General features: G+C 36.3%; 1 protein-coding gene across 1 annotated transcript; it reads left to right on the plus strand.

Annotated features, from left to right (window-relative positions):
- Positions 1-401: 401 nt before the first annotated feature.
- On the plus strand, positions 402-18,590 carry LOC577186 (ficolin-2-like). The gene is made up of 5 exons (XM_030978702.1): positions 402-606; positions 12,958-13,038; positions 15,669-15,814; positions 16,980-17,241; positions 18,288-18,590. The coding sequence occupies exons 1-5, from the start codon at positions 402-404 to the stop codon at positions 18,539-18,541; spliced, it is 948 nt and encodes a 315-aa protein (XP_030834562.1). The 3' UTR covers positions 18,542-18,590.
- Positions 18,591-21,126: the final 2,536 nt, after the last annotated feature.

Raw genomic sequence — 21,126 nt, forward strand, 5'->3', positions numbered from 1 at the left:
GAGGGGAAGAATGTAAAAAAGGTTATATAACCACTTTCATCAAAAAGAAGGTGACCTTGTTTATTTACACTTCATAAAAATAATACGATTGGTGCCCTTAGTTTTATAATGTCAGTGCCCCTCCTAAATACCCATGTGCAAAAATCCACATTTTTTGTTAATAATCATTCTTTGTTTTCTTATTGTTATCATGATAATTTCATTATTATTATCATAATTATCATCATTATTAATATTAGGTTTATGATATTGTTGGTGGTGTTGTTCGTATTGTCATAATCATCACCACCATCAACGTCATCATCATCATCACTATCATCATACCACTATCATGGTCAACATCATTATCATCATCATCTTTCCGGCACACAGGTTTACCCGCGCCATTAGATGCAATTGAAATGACACAAACCTGCCACAAGAACGCGTTTGGGCTCAACTACACCTTACCAATGTTCAACGAGTGTCTGCAGAAGCAACACACCAACGGCAGTATGGTACAGACGATTCCGAAGCTTATCCCTGTTCCGACGGTGGCTAACGGTTGCCCTAGACGGAATGGAAAGTTAGGAATTCCTCCGGGATACAGAGCATGCAATTTTCATGGTAATCATTTAGACCCCACCCTTTTTCATAACACAAATGTAGGCGTTAGTTATGAGGGCACTCGTTTTCCCAAGTTAAATTCTACGTTTAACAAACTTTACCATTGCTCATATTGTTATTAGTATTATTATTATTACCATCATAAATGTATTGAAGGTATTAAAGGCTCCACTATACCACACAGAGCTACGTGCACTTCCACTATTGGTTACAAACACATACAAACACGCACGCTCGCGTGCACATGTACACACACGCACACACACGCACACAAACGCACACAATATATATATATATATATATATATACACTATATATACATACACTTGCACAACACACTCACCAACTCATACACAAAGATCGTTTAAACACTTTTACATTTTAAGGTTTACCTTAAGATTTTTTTGGTGTGTGTTTTTTAAGGCCGCCATCCTTGTCGAGCTTTGCTTATGATTGCGGTCTCCTGCACTTTTCCAACAGAATAGTTTGGATAATACTTTAAATTCATGATTATATGTTATGGAAATATTAAGTGTCGTTATTATATGTATATATATATTATGTAAAAAAAAAATTTGACATGAAGAAATTATTGTTTGTTTATGTTGTATTATTACCTTACATTTATAGGTTCTTTGTTATTCAGTTATATTTTATATGGAAAAAATGCAGAAATAAAATCAAATAAAAAATCAATTGTAGAAAACGTACTTCAAAGAAGAACCTATATGTAGGGAATTTTAGAGATAGATATTTTACGATCACAGTTCTTGCATTCCTGCGTATAAAGTAACAGTCAATCTACTAGTCATCAATTTTAAACAGACATACATTGATGATGAAATAATCGTTAATTATTATTAAGTCTCGATGTCCATGTAGCACTATTCGTTTTCAATACTTATATCAGAATGTAAGATGCACATTTTAGTCATATGAAATTGTTTTTATCTCATTTAAATAATATCTCATTTATATCTTTGTCTTTGTTCTTACCATTCTGGAATTTTCAACAACATCTCATTCTTATTTCAACCATTTATGGAAGTGTAACTCAGTGAAGTGTGAAGGTTGTGTGTGTACAGAGCACAATTTTTTTTTTTGCTCCCGAAAATTTGAAAAACGCGCCGGCCAAAAATTCGCTCAGTGGGGGGGGGGGGGGGGGGGGGGGGGGGGGGGGGGGGGTGGGGGGGTGAGCACTTTTTTTTTTTTTTTTGTGACTCAAAAAAATTTCAATTTGCACCCCCCCCCCCCCTTGAGCGCCAGGGGGGGGCCCAACCCCCCAAAAAGGTAAAAATCACGTGATTTTACATGATTTTTTCTCAAGGGGGGGGGGGCCGGGCCCCCCGGGCCCCCCCCCCCCTGGATCCGCCACTGTTAGCATGGAAAGATGTTTGTTGTATCACACTGAATGGTCACAGCTCTTTTTGGCCTTGTCGAGCCCCTGTGATTCTAGATGAAGGGTACCGTGATAAACTTTGAAGTTCTCGAAATCTCTGTTTTACTGGTAGAGGGAATACTTGTACAGCTTAGCATTGAAGAAGTAGGCTGCAAGATTGATGCAGTGAATTTTATTCATGCATTAGTAAAGAGGCGGAAAAAGAGAAAAATACAATTTATTTCCCTTTGCGCCTTGCACATATTAATATTGAACTGACGTGTTTCAAAAACATTATCATTGCTCATATTGTTACTAGAATTATTATTACCATCATTGATGTATTGTAGAAAACGGATTTCAGAGAAGAGGGTATATGTAAAGAAATATAGAGATAGATATCTTACGAACACAGTTCTTGCATTTTTGCATATAAAGTACCAGTCAACCTACTAGTCACCAATTTCATACAGATACACATTAAAGATGAAATAATCATTCATTATTATCAAATATCGATTTCATGCAGCCCCATTCGTGTTCAATAATTATAACATAGTGTAAGAAGCACATCTTCTTCATATTAAATTGTTTTGATCTCATATAAACATTCTCTCGTTTAAAGTTTCGTCTTTGTTGCTACTCTTCTGTACATCTCATCATGTCATTCTCATTTAAATCATTGATGATAACGTATTGGGTGTTAATGGGAAGATGAATTTTAAATAAAAACTCTGAGGTATTTCAGATAATACCAAGAGAAGAAATGGCTATGGGAAGGAAACCAAAAGAGACAAGTACACAATCCTAGGACATGTTGTGCAAGTAATTCTAATCCCTTCTTATCAGAGTATTGACTTGTTTTATTGTCTCCAATATTTATTTTATTTCATTCGAAAACATACGAATTATAAAAAAATAAATGTAACATCTCCGGCATTACTTTATAAAACATCGCAGGGCAAATTGAAATGCAATAACGTCTCTGACGTCAGCCGGGAAGGATGACCATTGCACCGAAATACATGGTCTCAGCTCTTTTTGGCCTTGCCGAGCCTCCTGTGATTTCGGATAAAGGGGACCGAGATAAACCTTGAAGACCTCGAAAGCTCTCTTGTACTGGTATAGGGAATACTTGTACAGCTTAGCATTGAAGAAGTAGGCTGCGAGATCGATTCTTGATAATCAAAGCAATAAAACAAGTAGCAAAATATCAATGAGAAGGAGAGAGAGGGATACAGAGCATGCAATTTTCCTGGTAATCATTTAGACCCCACCCTTTTTCATAACACAAATGTAGGCGTTAGTTATGAGGGCACTCGTTTTCCCAAGTTAAATTCTACGAAGGTTCATAATTCTGGAATAGGAATGTCAAATTACATTCCTGGTGGTTTATTATCCCAACAATGAAATAGGGTATACAACTCCCAACAGTTTGGGCTGTCCAGTCCTATGGTTCTTTCTACCAAAGTCCCATAATTTCGAAAATTATGTAAGGTTTCATAATTCCTTAAATGGAATAGGGCTCATAATATTTATTCTAAACTTTCTTAAATCCAAAAATAATATAGCTTTCAAAGGCGTTCTATTGAATTTTCGGATGATGAACATTTGATACTACAAACTCATGCATTTTCAAAATTACGAACATTCTTGTTAACGAAGCTTGGGGAAAACGGCATGTACGATGGGGGGGGGGGGCTTCTCTTAGCCCCCCCCCCCCCCCCCCGCGCTCACATAAGTAAACCTCACATAGAAATCAAACATGCATCTCTCTCCATCTACAGGTACATTAACAAAAAACTGTCATTTTCTTCTTTGTTGATAGCGGGATAAACTTTTCCATACAGAGGTAGAAAAGGAAAATTTTTGCAAATCTTTATATTTAGGGTGCTTTTATCATTGAGAATTTCTAGTACAGAGCAAATGGTGGGCCTCGACTTTCATAAAAGTTTGAGAAGCGCCGGCTTACGTTAGTCTGCAAGCACAGACCCTAATTTGACACTTTATCAAAAAATCATTGTGCCTTGAAAGAAGCCTAGCCCAGTGTGTAAGGAGCAGCTATAGTACATGGCATATGGTAGTCTTATAGTGCAGACTCTCTTTTACGACTAGCCAGGGTTTGTGCCTGCAAACTAGACTTACGTGGTCATAACTCCATTTGCATATCGATCAAACGCCATATTCTCAATAAGATACCCCGTTACCTTGCAAACCTCACGTATAGGGTTCTGGAAGATTTTTGTTTGCCTCTCACTACGGGGCCAAAGTGCATTTAAAATACAAAGTACCTACTCAAAAGAGAATGGATGGCCTTTTATTAGAACAAACCGGTAATTGACCTTTTTCTTTGTTGTACCTCTTGCCAATACAAAGTGTTATGTACCGGCGTTTTTGTAGGAGGAGAAAGGGAGTGTTTCACGAAGACAAAAAGGGACTTTTAGATTTGCGTGGACTGATACGTGTGACGTCCATTCAAGGCAGTGCATTAAAAGGACGTCGATCTTAGCAATCCACGTTGTCGTTGTGCTATGTTATGTAGCGGCGTTTTGTAGGAGGAGCAAGGGGGGGGATGTTTAACGGAGACAAATATCAACTAAAGTTGGACTTGAACTATGACAGGCCGTTCATGCCAATGGTTGATCTCACCATTTGTCTCTAAAGCGATGTGCATATCTTGGTCACAAATCTACGTAATTGATATTTTTGATGATTCATGGTAGAACCAAAAATTACTTAAATTTCAGTTCTACTTAAGATTTGGACTTATGCTATAATGGGCAGTTTATGCGCATAAAAGTTAATGAACCAGATATGAAATTAGAGGAAAATCCCCCCCCCCCCAAAAAAAGGATATAAATAAATATGTTTTTTAGATAAACTTTTTCTTCTTCAACAGTGAAATATACAAAAGTGTCAATTTTGTAGATTTATGACCACAATTTCAACGTCCTTTGAAAGACCAACTCCAGGAATGATGAGAGCACACAGTGGCACTAACAGCCTGCCACAGTCCAAATCCAACCTAAGTCGACCTCAGTCTTTGTGAAAGGTCTGAAAAGACCCTTACTTTTGAAAATAGTCAGCCACCCTTCCATAACCATGCATGACCCTCAGAGCGTAGGTTCCTAACGGAAACATACTGGATCACGGTAAAAACAGATATAATGCCCCTCTTGCTGCAAAGGCCTTGATACGCCACTGGTAGCATGTCAGAACATTTAAATACAAAACCGTAAAAAAAAAAAAAAACAGCTTCTCTCCGTCAGTCGTTCATAGACGTCTAATCAATTTCCCTTTGAGCCGATGGAACGAACTTTTAAATAACTAATGCATGTGGCTCTATATTAAAATGAATATAAAACTGATACAACTTTTTGTCAGGAAGGGGTTGGCATAATACCTCTGCAAAAAACATGAATGTTCCCTCCAATTTCGCTCGGAAAACGATCTAGGTGTATCACCATTACGGTGTTCACCAGTAATTTAACTTATTTTAGATTTTCATATCCACAATAAATAGTCATGCAAAACAGTGAACTATATGGGTTCCGGGAAAACTAACCCCTAGGACAACCACCCCGAGAACAATACCCCCCCCCCCCCCCCCCTGGGAAATTGTCCTTGGAGGGGTGGTTTTCCTTTTTGGGTACTTTTCCGGTGGGTAATTTTCCGGGGGATGATTGCACAGGGGGTAAGTGTCCTGATATGAACTATAAGGCCTAGGCCTGAACTTCATGGACACGAAAATTAAATGAATGAATGAATGAATGAATGATACATTGATTTAATTCAAGTATTAGTCATGTGCATTTACTGATGGAATTATAATGAGAAAGAGAAAATAAAAAGATGCTTATACCGTTGAAAGTTTACAGTTTCTTTTTTCCATTTCTGTATAGTTCATATGAAGTCATATGTTTTCCGTTTTATTGAGTATGCAATCAAAAAACCAAGACATGCTCACCCGTCTCATAGACATACGCATGAACACACACACACACACGCACGCACACACATATACACAGACACACAAACTAAGTTTCTTTCCTTTATCTTTCATAGATTGTGACAAGAAGCTCTGTGAAAACGGCTGGTGCGAGGAGACTATGGAAAGCTATCTGTGCCACTGCTCACCTGGTTTCCAAGGGAAACATTGCAATGAGCGTAAGAACAATAAACCAAAGCATTTGAGTTCTGATAAAGGTTTTAAAAACATATTAAGAATATTTTGTAACTTTCCTATTTTGTGGGTTTTGATGAATATCATAGCAGTAGACCTAATAGTAGCGATGGTATATGGTTCAGAAAGTTTGAATGTGCAGAAAGTAGAAGAAGGTATCTTGAGGTTAAAAGAAAGAGCCCTGATTAGGAAGATGCGTGGTATGAAACTGTTGTCAGATAGAAAGAACATACGTGAACGCAAGTAAAGATTAGGGCATTTCCCTGGTTTTCGATTATTTTTTCTCCCGCCTTCCCGCTTTATCCCCCTTTTCCCTTGATAAATCCCTTACATAAAGAGAGTGTATCTTTTTTTAATTATTTTTCTCCAAACATCATGGAATTGGCACGGATCAACGATTTTGAAAGTCTTGTTCAGGCGGATGCAATTTACCTCGGGGTAAAGGTCGTGTTGAAAGCTATTCGGGTAAATATGGTAAGGTAGGTGTAAAGGTCGTAGTAGCACCGTCTAAACGATGGTCGTGTTAGCTACGCCTACCTTTACCCCGACCTATTTACTCCTGGATTTATTCAGGAGTAACTCGCTTATACCACTAGAGGGTAGCGTAAGTTGAACGTGTGGATGCTCTCACTTACACTCGGGGGTATCTGTGACCTTTCAGTAGAATTGTTTGTTACAATCGAAAATAAAAAATTAGATTTCGCACGGTTTATGCGGAAGGCGCCATTACACTTGTTGATGGAAGGTCGTGTTAACTTAATTATGGCAAGTTAAATTAAATGAGGTATTTACTGATGTAGGGATTAACTTACACCGACTCGCAAAACCCCGTTGAACATGGCTAATATTATATAAAATCCCACAGTCGAAGGTTCCACAAAATGTCAGTAGAGGTGTTTTGTTTTTTTTACATACATACTTTATACGTCTAGATGTGAAATGCTGTGGAGAAATAAAGCATAGGTTAGTAGTGAAGAGATCTTTTTAATTCAAAACCTCATCCATGTCATTTAAAATGCGGAATTCTATTGAAATTATCTCATCTTGAGTAATTTTTGGAAGGGGTATAGTATATCTGTAAAGCGCTTAGAGACATTTGTATTTAGCGCTATATAAAAGCAGAATATTATATATTATTAGAATACAGCCCCTAAAACGAATCTCTTTGATTTGCAAAACACCCGTGTCAGTCACGCGATTCGTATATGATTGGCTTATTAAAATGTAACAAATACATGGACTTATCGTTCGCATGTGTCTAACGTTTGGGCGTGGCTTCTCCGCGCCACGGCTGACCAATCTTCATGTTGGTCCGCAGTGGTGCTCTATCTCAGAAATACTCGACGCATGGGTGCGATGGGTCCATTGTTTGACCAGCCTAACTTTCTTTTCAAAACCACATTAAATGTGTAAAGCTTTTGAATCTTGAGAGAATTGTATTGTTGTCACTAATCTCAAATTGTCATGACCTTTCGGGGGTCATGCAGCTCCATTTTGTATCATGCAGGAATGTATAGCTTACCCTCCACTGGCCTCGGGGTCGTAGACAAATTTGTATTAACCTTTGATCTTGATCACTGGGATTGTCAAGAACGAATTCCTCACCCTTTATCAATAATTATTTGTATAGCGTTCAACTGTTTTGGATCCATCTGTTTTATTGTGGTTGACTGAAATTGTTTTGATGACCGGGAATTCATGTCAAAACCCTCTTTGCCACTTAATAATTGTACTCCGAATTGTCATGCTATCAAACATTATGTCATGGTCTGCTTTAGCATGCATGAATATTTCTCATCTGCACAACGAATCTCTTTGATTTGCAAAACACCCGTGTCAGTCACGCGATTCGTATATGATGGGCTTATTAAAATGTAACAAATACATGGACTTATCGTTCACATGTGTCTAACGTTTGGGCGTGGCTTCTCCGCGCCACGGCTGACCAATCTTCATGTTGGTCCGCAGTGGTGCTCTATCTCAGAAATACTCGACGCATGGGTGCGATGGGTCCATTGTTTGACAAGCCTAACTTTCTTCTCAAAACTCAATTTATTTGTTTATTTTTATTTTTTTGGTTTTTGTATGTGACAATTATCATGATGGAAAATTCGATTGTCCAAATGGGTAAAGCATTTGAATCTTGAAAGAATTGTACGGTTGTCACTAATCCTAAATTGTCATGATTGTATTCCTTCCAGGGGACATGCAGTAGAACTTTGTATCATGCAGGAATGTATTCTTTACCCTCAAATGGGCTTGAGACAAGTATTCGTTATCCTTTGATCTTGACGACTGGTATTATCAAGACCGAAGTCCTCACTCTTTATCAATAATTATTATCTGTATAGCATTCCAAAAATTTGAGTCTATCTGTTATATTGTAATTGACTGAACTTTTTTTGTTTTTTGAGCGGGAATGTCAAAACCCTCTTTGCCATTTAATATTATTGTACTCCGAAATGACGTTATTGCTATTAAGCATCATCTCAGAGTCTGCTTTAACATGCATACATTTTTCTCCTCCGCACAACAAATCTCTTTGTTTTGCAAAACTCCTGTGTCAATCACAAAATCCATTGTTATAGACTGAACTAGTTTTGATGAGCGGGAATGTCAAATCCCTCTTTGCCATTTAATAATCGTACTCCGATTTGTCATTATTGTTATCAAGCATTTTGTTTCTTCCCAGCCCCTCTATTTTGCGTGTCAAAAATACACCCTTTACTCGGGCGGTCGGGCTCCGCTCTGTTGCTCCTAAGCAATTATTGTAACTGTGACCAAGATGGGTCTTATTGTATTTTTATTTGTGTTATATTTTGAAGTTACCCGCACACTTGCACTTCGTACACACACAAACGCACCAGCATCACACATGCAGTTGTTCATCCTCCAAATTTTCGGTACTTTACATAATACGTATCGTTAAATGAATTCGCACGCGCACACTCCCGATATTCTTGTCGACGATATAAACGAGAGCAAATACTACACACCCCAAGAATTCAAAAATTCATTTTCTTACAAACCAGACAATATTTCACTTTTACATATAAACTCCAGAAGTCTGAACAAAAATTTCGAATACGTTGAAAACCTTTTACACTCTTTAAATAATTTTGCATTTTCCGTCATTGGAATAAGTGAGACTTGGTTACATCAGAATTCTCCAGATATGTTCAATTTGCCTAATTATAAGTTGATTAGGGCGGACCGCAAAGGAAGAAGAGGTGGCGGTGTTGCGTTTTATATTACACAAAACATAAACTTCAAAATCCGTTCAGATATTAAACTAACACAAGCTGAATCTTTATTTATCGAAATTAATAACTCAAATGCCAAAAACGTCATCATAGGTTTGATTTATAGACCCCCTGATTCTAATTGTGATTTATTCTGTGACGAACTGGATTTTTATCTTCATAAAATAGGGGATGAAAATAAACACAATTTTATCCTTGGTGACTTTAATATCAACTTCTCACCCTCATCTGATAACAGTAACTCAACCAATTGTATGCAGTTGATGCATTCATACGGCTTTTTTTCGATTATTAATAAACCCACCAGAATAAATCCACATTCATCAACTCAGATTGACAATATTTTTTCAAACGTACATAACAACAAAACCATCGGTGGAATATTGTGTTCTGAAGTGTCGGATCACCTACCCATATTTTTAACTTGTGAATGCAAACTATCTGGCCGTAAATCATTTGATGAGCTTATATATCGCAAAGAATCCAAACGTAATATAGAATTGCTGAAACAGGATTTATTTTTCGAGGGATGGGCTGAGGTATATAGTGTAAATGATGTCAATACTGCATATAAACATTTTAGTAACAAATTGCAATATTATTATGAAAAGAATATTCCTTTAGGCAAAATGAGTAATAAGCGAAATAAACCCAGGAATCCTTGGATAACTAAAGGTTTATTGAAATCAATACAAACACGCAATCGCCTCTACAAATTACATTTACACAATCCAACTGACACTAACCTAAACACATATAAAATTTATCGAAACAAATTAACAAAACTTATCCGTACATCCCGTAGATTGCATTTTTCTAATAAAATAAAAAAGGCCAGTTCAAACACAACTGCAACTTGGAAAATTATCAAAGAGGTAATGGGAAAAAAACGAATCCCCCACCCACGGATAATATCACATTAAATGGCACTAAAATACATGATCCTAGTCTTCATGCAAATTCATTTAATTCATTTTTTACGAATATCGGCCCAGAACTCGCCAGCAAAATTAATAGAACTCACGCACACTTTAAAGACTATCTTTCCAATCAAAACCAAGAGTCCCTCTTTTTAAATCCGACAAATCCTAGCGAAATTATTAACATTACCCAATCTCTTAACAACTCAAAATCGCACGGTTTTGATAAAATAAGTATGTCTCTCCTAAAAGAAATAATGTATCCACTTGCAAAGCCTTTAACTCACATATTTAATCACTCGTTATCGCAAGGTGTTTTCCCTGATTTATTAAAACTAGCTAAAGTCAACCCCATTCTCAAAAAAGATGATCCTCACGAAATTAGTAACTATCGTCCAATTTCCCTACTCCCAAGTATATCTAAAGTCTTAGAAAAGATCGTTCATAATAGGCTACACAAATTTATCACTAAACACAAAATACTCAATTCAAATCAATATGGCTTCAGAAAAAATTACTCAACTGACTTAGCATTAATTCAAATTTATGACAAAATTACAAGTGCCATAGCTAACAAAGAGCATGTTATAGGTATATTCTGTGACTTGAGTAAAGCATTTGATACGCTCAATCACGCTATTCTACTCTCCAAACTCAGTCATTACGGAATTCGGGGTCAGCCACTCTTATGGTTTAAAGATTATTTAACAAACAGAAGACAATATGTTACATTTAATAGTTATGATTCTGATCCTCTTTTAATTCAATGCGGTGTTCCTCAAGGCTCCATCTTAGGTCCACTGTTATTTCTTCTTTATGTAAATGATATTATCAATACATCCCCCCTTCTTTCTTTTATCTTATTTGCCGATGATACAAATATCTTTTATTCCCATAAAGACCTTAATTCGTTAAACAATACTTTGAATTATGAAATTAACAAAGTATCAGATTGGTTTAAATCCAATAAACTTTCACTTAATACAAAAAAGACTCATTTCATGTATTTTAAACATCATTCTCATAATACAGAAACACCTATATATATTAAAATCGATGGTATGCTACTAGAGAAGAAAACTAATTCCAAGTTTTTGGGTGTTCTTATAGATGAAACCTTGACTTGGAATGATCATTTACACCAAGTTACAATGTGCATTTCCAAAAGTATTGGAATAATCTCCAAGTTAAAGTTTCTTCTACCCCATGCAACCTTATTCCTACTATATAATTCGCTAGTTCTCCCGTATATAACATATTGTAATAGTGTATGGGCAAATTGTGGTTCGACAAAAATCAATTCTATTTTCAAACTGCAAAAGAAAGCCATACGTATTTGTACAGGTTCGCATTTCTTAGCTCACACTGATCCTTTATTCTATAAACTTAAAACACTAAAAATTTTCGATCTGAACACTACTCAAGTAGCAGTTATTATGTTTAAGTACATTAATAATCTGCTTCCACCATCCTTTGATAACATGTTTAGGTTTAATAATTCCGTTCATTCATACTCTACTCGCATATCTGGAAACTTCCATCTTACAAACCCCAAATTATCAATAACACACAAATCTGTTAGACATTCTGGCCCGGACATTTGGAATGATTTACCCGACAACATAAAGTCTTGTTCAACCATCTACTCCTTAAAAGCTACACTTAAACGACAAATAATACAATCATACGCTCCCCCTCTCTAAATTAGTATAACAAAACCGTGACTTATTTATTCTTTATCATGCAACTGCTCACTGCACCTGCACTTGCACCGCACCCTCTTGGTCACTCAGTTTTTCGAAGAGAGTTATGTCGCCAATTCTTTTTACGAGGCCGCCATCCATCTCCAGCCTAACCGCTCACGATGGCGGTCTCCTGCGTTCCAAATTACCTCTCTAATTTATTGAAAATATTTCATATTTCTTATGTTATTGTATGCTTCGTACATGTTTATCGAATGATATAATTGAACATGATTTTTCATTTAATTACTTTTGTAAACATTGTATTCATTGTATTTGTTATTGTTCGAAATTTTGTACTTTGAATTTGAATTTGTATATTTTTGAACGCAGAAATAAAATCAATCAAACAAACAAACAAAATGTACCAGCATTAGACAAATTTCGATATTTGCTTTGTTAAAGTTGTTTGTTTGATACATCTTTCCAGAATTCTGAGAGCTGAAATATTAACACTGTGAATCTCATGTTACCACTAGTGGGGGTATTTGTTGGCCCTGTAGATCATTTCGGAATCAAAATATGATTTTCAAATGAACGTGAATATCCACATATATTTTTATACATAGAGAAATCGCACGTTTCTCGTTTCAGAAAATCACTGGCAACAGGTGGCCTTCTTTATTTACATTTGTTGAACGTAATACATTAGGTGCCCCCCCCCCCCTGGTACCCTCAATACCCCCACACCTAAAGGCCATAATTGGTTTCTTATCATTCTTCTCTTTCTTCTTGTTTTTGTTCTTGTTTTCCTTCTTCTTATTATGATCGTGATTTATATTATTATTATCATTATGATCATTATTATTATCATCATCATAACTGTTATTATTAAATGCTTTCTATGAATCTTGTGTCACGGCAGAAGCACCCTCAGTTATGGCTGACCTCACGGAAATGTCTACGATCATACCGGCCGAAATGACGCAAGTCACCGCCACGGACGGTGAGCATTTCATAGCATTCCCGGTGTACACGGGGTTTCAATTCCCTGGCGTAGGATTGTGCTATTTTTATCAAATCTATGATGGCTATTAATTTATAAGTATTATTGTCTATACGGTGTCTCCCTCATACTACGCGTCGAAGACGACAAAGGTCGCTAACGCAGTCCTACGTCAGGCGAATGACACCTCCCGCTCAACGTCCGGCGTTATAACCGTTACATGCCTCTTGTACACGAAGCGCCATTCTTGTGACGCATGGCTGAATCAGTGATTTGTGCGGTGTTTGGCGCACCATGGAAGATTAACATTCAGGAATTGTCGACAAAATTAATAAAATATGAACAGTACAAGGGTCCTTTGGAATAACTGATTCACACGCTGTAGTCCTCATCTTTTGAGGCACTAAATAGCAGCAATTGTTGATCACGATTAAATGGAGATTCATAAGGCCATTTTAGTCTAAACGTATTTTTTCTTACAATGAGATATTTAATTCAATGCCCTCCAAGTCCGCATTGTGGTATGATCACTCCTCCTGTTACTTGTCAACTTGAAATTTTCTTTATTACGTTTTCTTTAAACTATATTTTTGTTATAACACCATCCCTATACTACGTCGCTGATATTGAATTCCTGTCCAGGGCTCTCATCCACCACGTAAGGTGCTCAAAAAACTCCAATATTTTCTAAGTTATTGTCTCTATTTGCTAGGCTACCGATTCCGGAGCTCTCGACATTAAGAAGGTCTCTCTGTAGAACCAGTCAGGTGCCCATTTATTACACCTTGTAGCAAAATTAAACAGACAAGACATGTATATATATCTCCCTGGGTCGGAAGTAAACCTTGTCCAAGGATGTAAGTACCAAGCAAGGATCGAATCCGAGACCTTCTCCTATGAGAGGCCGGTCCAAAGAAATTCAATTCTCTCTAACTACGACACCTTTGTATTTCCTATTGAATTGAATTGAATTGATATCTTTATTTATACACGGTTAAAAAAGCCCAAACAGTTACAAGACTGATTTCCATTGGGGCCGTGTGACACAATGTAAATACATCGAATTAACATAAAAATGATAATGGTACATCAATGACATATTTAAAACAAACAATAAATGATCAAGATAAATATCTAAAAATGTAACAATAGAATAGTACTGCCGAAAAAGTATATGTATATGGATAACAATAAGTATGAGTGTCAAAACAAGAGTACTATAAATATACTTCAAATTAAAATAGGAAATACAAATTGTTACTAGTGCATATAAACTGCCAGAAATGATATATTAAAAAAATAAAATCAAATGTGGCCGGTCAAGATACTGCATTATTACAATTAAGGATATGATTACAATTTTATTTTATTCAAGTCAGTAAAAGAACACTTAAAAATGAATTAGAATAACAAGCACAGCAGATAAAACTATATTATTTAATCATTTTCGGATAAAATGAAACTATATTACATCATATGGAAATTTAAAAATACCCGAGCAGATGCATACACAACAATATAAATTCAAACAACACAAAATGGATACATCAAAAATAAAAAGGAAACATTCGAAAGTTCATAGACATATTTGAGCATAGTATATTGTATATAATTATAAATTGGTTATTCTTTTAAGACCTGTTGTAAAACTGTACTTGGTTTGTGCAGCTTGCACTTCGTGTGGTAGTGAGTTCCATAGGCAAGCGCCTCTGTACACAAATGTGCGTTTGGTACTATCCGTTTTAGGCTGGATTGTCTTAATACATAGATTGCCACTTCTCGTATTATGTGGTCTTTCTCTGAACGAAAATTTATCAATTAAATAAGAAGGGGCTTTTTTATTAAGTATATTGAAAGTCATTAAAGCGATATTTTCCTTCCTTTTCTGTTCAAGCGTATCTCATCCAAGTTTATTAAGGTTGTAGCTTCCCGATGAATCCCAAGGGGTATCATTTATTATTCGAGCTGCCCGATTTTGAAGTTTCTGGAGATCATTTTGAAGGCACTTTCCACAGTTTCCCCATATTACATCACAATAGGAGAGGTGGGATACAATCAATGCATTATATACTAATTTCAATGTATCTTTACCAACAATATTACGTATTGATTTTAACATATACAATCCACTACTACATTTCTTTTGTACAGATTTAATATGGTCTGTCCATGATAAAGTTTCATCCACAATCACTCCCAAATGCTTGCATGTAGTAACTCTTTTCAGAGGGGTTCCATCTATGTTAATATTCAAATTTGTATTACGTGCTAGTTTAAGACGATTTTTTGTTCCTAGTACAATGTATTCTGTTTTATTTATATTTAAACTTAACTTATTGACATCAAGCCATTTTTTCACATTTACTAAATCTTCGTTTACTTTGTTTTCCAGTTCAGAAAAGTCATTACTAGCATAATATAAAATAGTGTCATCAGCATACATATTTATTTTACAATTTTTTAGTACTAAGGGTAAATCGTTGATGTGCATAATAAAGAGAAGAGGTCCAAGGATGGACCCTTGTGGAATTCCAGATTGAATAGGTAAAAACTCAGATGATATACCATGGACTGTGGTTTTTTGGTATCTCTCATACTATCAGTTTGGTATCTCTCATACTATCTAGTAGTTCCTAGACTCCCACGTGACTGCGCTGAGATTCAGACTGGTGGACTATCCCATCTCAGCGGAGTGCATCCCATCTATCCCCATGGGGATGGTGGTGATCCTCTCTCTGTGTACTGCGATACGGAAACGGACGGTGGCCGCTGGACGGTGAGAAATGACGGTGATAGCTAGAATGGCATCTTAATCAACCCCATCTACTTTTAACATGATCGCAAAGATTAAAAAATTACTCTTGCCTTGTGCATCATCTATTGAAGTATGCGAACATTACGATGAAGTATTACGTAATCCGGGAAAGGAATTATATGGGACAATTGTCCTCTGGTTGACTTTTCGAAAATGGATCGTGGTAAAGGTAAAGACCAGTATTGGAAACGCCCCAATTTCAAAAAATTAAATGGAAGTTCTCATTACCAATCATGTGAAAGAATATGTTTTGACTAGTACATGATGATAAAAAATTTGCCGGGAAACCGCCTACTAATTCATATATTTGGTAAATTTGTGTCTGTCATGGTCTGTGAGAGATATAGGGTAGTCCCATATACATCTTTCTGTGTATAGTGCTTGTAACTTTACGAAGAATGGGCCAAATTTCATATCATTTTGATGATTCCAGAACCTTGCAGATGCTAGATGCTAGATGATCAACCTTTTCTGATCGATTCCACAACGTTTCTTTCACAATGCAATTGCATGACCATAACTGGTCTTTACCTTTAAGAATCAACTTAAGGGCATTATATACCCTATGTCCTATTTCATTCATCAACATTGTCCACTCTTCACCCTGGTGTTAACGGGTATTTTATAATTGCTGGGGTGAATTGAAGGGCCCTCATGAAGAACAGAATCGATATTGGTTATTTATATTGATTTGGTTAATTTTTTAAAAGTCTTTGCCATCGCATTCTTCTTAGCTCACAATCTAGACTCCGTATCCTTATGATTGGAGCGAAATGTGATAACAGCCACTCTTCTTCGTGTTGCTACACTTTTCGAAACTAATTCCATAAACTTTGATAACACACATCGCATCTTAAATCATCAGAAGTGCAATAAGTGTTCTTAATTATTTTTCAATACACACACACAATCTCTCTCTCTCTCTCTCTCCATTTCTTTCTACATCTTTCTTCATCTTTCTCTCTTTTATTTTTTCTCGATATCTCGATATCTGTCCCTCTCTTTCTTTCTTTCTTTCTCTTTCTCTCTCTCTCTCTCTCTCTGCTTCTTTTTTTCTCTCTCTCTCTCTATCTGTCTCTATCTGTTTTTCTCTCTCCCCTATTCCTCCCACCCGCTTTCTTTGTAGGTCTTCCAGCGTAGACAAGATGGTTCTGTTGACTTCTCTCTTTACTGGTCCGATTACAAATACGGTTTTGGAAACGTTTCCTCCGAGCACTGGCTCGGTAACGACAACATCCATCGTCTTTCCCATGATAAGACGTACGAGCTACGGATCGACCTCGAAGACTTCGATGGACAAACGCGCTATGCCACCTACAACCATTTCAGTCTTGCAGATGAGGTCGCAAATTACACCCTGGCCCTTGGCAGCTACTTCGGAGACGCAGGTAGGTAATAGGACGATCCCCTGCAATGTGTCGTGTGCATGGCTTTATTCAAAAATATAGTTCCTCGTAGTATCACTTACGTTATTACGAGCTACGGATCGACCTCGAAGACTTCGATGAACAAACGCGCTATGCCACTTACAGCAATTTCAGTATTGCGGGGGAGGTCGCAAAGTACATTCTGGCCCTTGGTAACTACTCCGGAGACGCAGGTATCAAATAGGGCGATCCCATGCAATGTGTCCTGTACATTATATTATTCATTTTAATTCATAAAAAATATGGTTCCTCTTGGTATCACTAATATTATTAAACCGTAAAATCAATTAAGGTGTTTCTTTTTCTTTTTCCGACATGAAATAAATGGGGGTTTGTCATATTGGACCAATGTGAAATCGCAGAATCCCCAAAGGTACGGTAATATGGTACTTAATGATATGTTATACGGTAATATGTTAATAAGGTAGCTAATACGGTAATACAGTAAAAAGGCATTTCTGTAATACTGTAATTTGTCAGTATGGTTCATTGTAATACGGTTAAAGCCCCTACGGTAATACAATCATACAGTTACGCGGTTTAACGATTAAGCGGTTATACGTTAATAGTGTCATAGGGTAATACCGTAATTCATGTATATGTAGTAAATATACTGTGTTACGGTGAAACGTTATTAACCATCAAACGTTCTCTCACATATGACGAGGTAAACAACAGGCGGTGTTTTGGGCGAGGGGAGGGGGTAGGAAGGGGTGTGTTGTTGATTGTTTTTGCTTGCTTTTTTTCTTTAACCCGTAAAGGGATATCAGGTCGGGGAGTAAGGGGTTGAGAAAAGTATCCATGACTAATAACGAATGCTCCCAAACGCATCCGTCTGTTACAGCGGAATACAGAAGAAACATCATTCATTAATGGACGGACGGACGAACGGACAGCTTTGTACAATACATACACGCCGCATCAAGTCGAGTACGGAGAGATCAAATATATATTTAACTAATTTATATAATGTGTATACCATAAATCAATTTCTCATTTCTGTGCAGGTGACAGTATGTGGCATCATGCAGGTTATCCGTTCAGTACACGGGACCGCGATCATGATGGTTTACCGGAACACTGCGCTGACAAGTACAAAGGAGGCTGGTGGTACAATGACTGCCATCGTGCGAACCTCAACGGCCTATATTTGAAAGGTCCAACCACGGTGAGAGAGCACGCCATGGGTGTGGTCTGGAGTAAATGGCTCGGTAATTTATACTCCCTCAAGAAGACGGAGATGAAGCTTCGCCCGACGTAAATAACAAAGGCCTGTGATAAGAAGGTGCCGGTTTACCGCGGGGTTTCGTAAAGCACACTTAAAGGTAAAGACCAGTATTGGAAACGCCCCATCAAAAAGTGAAATGGAAGTTCTCATTACCAATCATGTGAAAGAATATGTTTTGACTAATACATGATGATACAAAATTTGCCGGGAAACCGCCTACTAATTCATATATTTGGTAAATTTGTTTCTCTCATGGTCCGTGAGAGATATAGGGTAGTCCCATATACATCTTTCTGTGTATAGTGCTTGTAACTTTACGAAGAATGGGCCGAATTTCTTATCATTTTGATGATTCCAGAACCTTGCAGATGCTAAATGCAGATGATTAACCTTTTCTGATCGATTCCACAACGTTTCGTTCACAATGCAATCGCATGACCATAACTGGTCTTTACCTTTAAGAGCACCGCACATTACATTTTGTATCTTATCACACACAGCTTCTGAGCTTTTTTTCACTTTGGACACAAATTTGGACACAAATTACAGCTCCCTCAAAACAGTGTTACTCATTTTAGTATCAGTTTAATATTAGGGGGGTTACGCCGTGTTGTTGTAATAAGTGTTCACACATATTTACTTAAATAGAAAATGATCCTAAATTTTCGAGGGGTATTCGGGGAATAAGTACTTTGCTCTTTCTTACGTCTGTTTAAAACTTACATTTCACATACTGATCATCATATATATATCCTTATCAATTTACAATTTACATGATATAATATAAAAGACAAAAGTGATTAAATGAATAGTTATATCCTTAAAATTTCTTAAATAATCTTTTGTGTTTCGTCAAGAAGAAAAAAAATTGCTCATTTACTCTGTAATATCGTAGTTTTTTTTAAAATTAATAAACAGACTTTTACTATTATACTCTTTACCATCACAGAGATTTAGGATATACATTATGTATATTATGCATTGGCCTAAATTTTACATTAAATTTAATTAAAAAAAAGTTTTCCTTTTCTTTAATATAATAACCTATAACTTATGCTTTTATATTCATATTTATTTTCTCAGGAAAGTAATTATAAAATTACTTTTCAATAATTTTCCAAAAAAATCGAACCTTATTACATTTCATCAAAACATGGAAAGTTGTTTCTGATTCTTTACATATATCACACTGGTCATTGTCCATTATACGCCATCTGCATAGGTCATGTTTGGATGGGAAGATAGTGTGCAATACTTTCAAACTCATTCGCTCATACTGTTATTAGTATTATTATGACCATCAATAATATTTTGTAGAACACGTACTTCAGAGAAGAGAGTATATGTAGGAAGATATAAAATCAAATCTTTCTAAAACAGTTCTCGCATTATTGCATATACAGTAACAGCCAATCTACTAGTCATCAATTGTTAACACATACATTGATGATGAAATAATCTTCAATTCAATTCAATTCAATTCAAATTTATTGGTCCAGAAGGAAATTCGTTTCGTTTACATGCATTGTTCACAGAGACAAATAAATAAAATGTACATGTGACATGATATATACAACATAAAACGAGTATATAGAGAGAATAAACATATAGCACATTATATAGATATTTTCTCTGAATTTATATTATATTCAATATTTGTTCATGTATTTAGAGTAATTACCAAAACAATATAACATTGTAAATATTATTATTATTATCATTATCAATATTATTACTATTATTATTTGTATTGTTATTATTATTAATTTGACTCATTATATCATTATGATAATAGAATATAAAAAGGCCTAGTCGACCTTTTTGTGATTTCGGATGAAGGGGACCGAGATAAACCTTGAAGACCTCGAAAGCTCTCTTGTACTGGTATAGGGAATACTTGTACAGCTTAGCATTGAAGCAGTAGGCTGCAAGATTGATTCTGGATAAACACAGCAATAAAACGAGCAGAAAAAATCAATGAGAGAGAGAGAGAGAGATAGAGAGAGAGAGAGAGAGAGAGAGAGAACAAGGAGTAGAGTGAATACTTGTTCAGCTTATTATTGAAGAAGTAAGCTGCGAGATTGATTCTGGAAATGAAGTTGAACGATTAAAGAAATAGCACTTTTTATTTTTGATCAGACAATCTGAGAGAAGGAAAGACAAGATGTGTGTGTGAGATGTGTGTGTGAGAGAGTGCGTGCGTGTGCGTATGCATGTGTGTCAAAACAAAACAGAGAGGGATATGTAGAAAGGAATCAAGTCGAGAGATTGAATGGGTATGTGAATCTGAGAAATATAGCGAGTCTCAAAAAGTCTCCAAAATGTATATTACAAAAGCATCAGATTGTTTGGTGTCAATAAAGGACAATTGTATAGTATTAATGACTGCTTTGAGAGAAATAGTTGTTTTTATACGCTCAAGGGAAGGTTAGAATTGTGCTATTGCCCCGAGGCGTGCCGAGGGCAATAGCCCAATTGTAACCATCCCGAGAGCGTATAAAAACAACTATTTCTCGAATATTAAAGCAGTCATTAATACTTTTATATGCCGAAAACAAAAGAAGCAACTAATGACACCACCTTGGCCTTCCTGTAGTTTATCTGCACGGTTGTTTTTT

Source organism: Strongylocentrotus purpuratus, unplaced genomic scaffold (assembly GCF_000002235.5).
Source record: "Strongylocentrotus purpuratus isolate Spur 01 unplaced genomic scaffold, Spur_5.0 spur5_scaffold_1, whole genome shotgun sequence".
Classification (NCBI taxonomy): domain Eukaryota; kingdom Metazoa; phylum Echinodermata; class Echinoidea; order Camarodonta; family Strongylocentrotidae; genus Strongylocentrotus; species Strongylocentrotus purpuratus.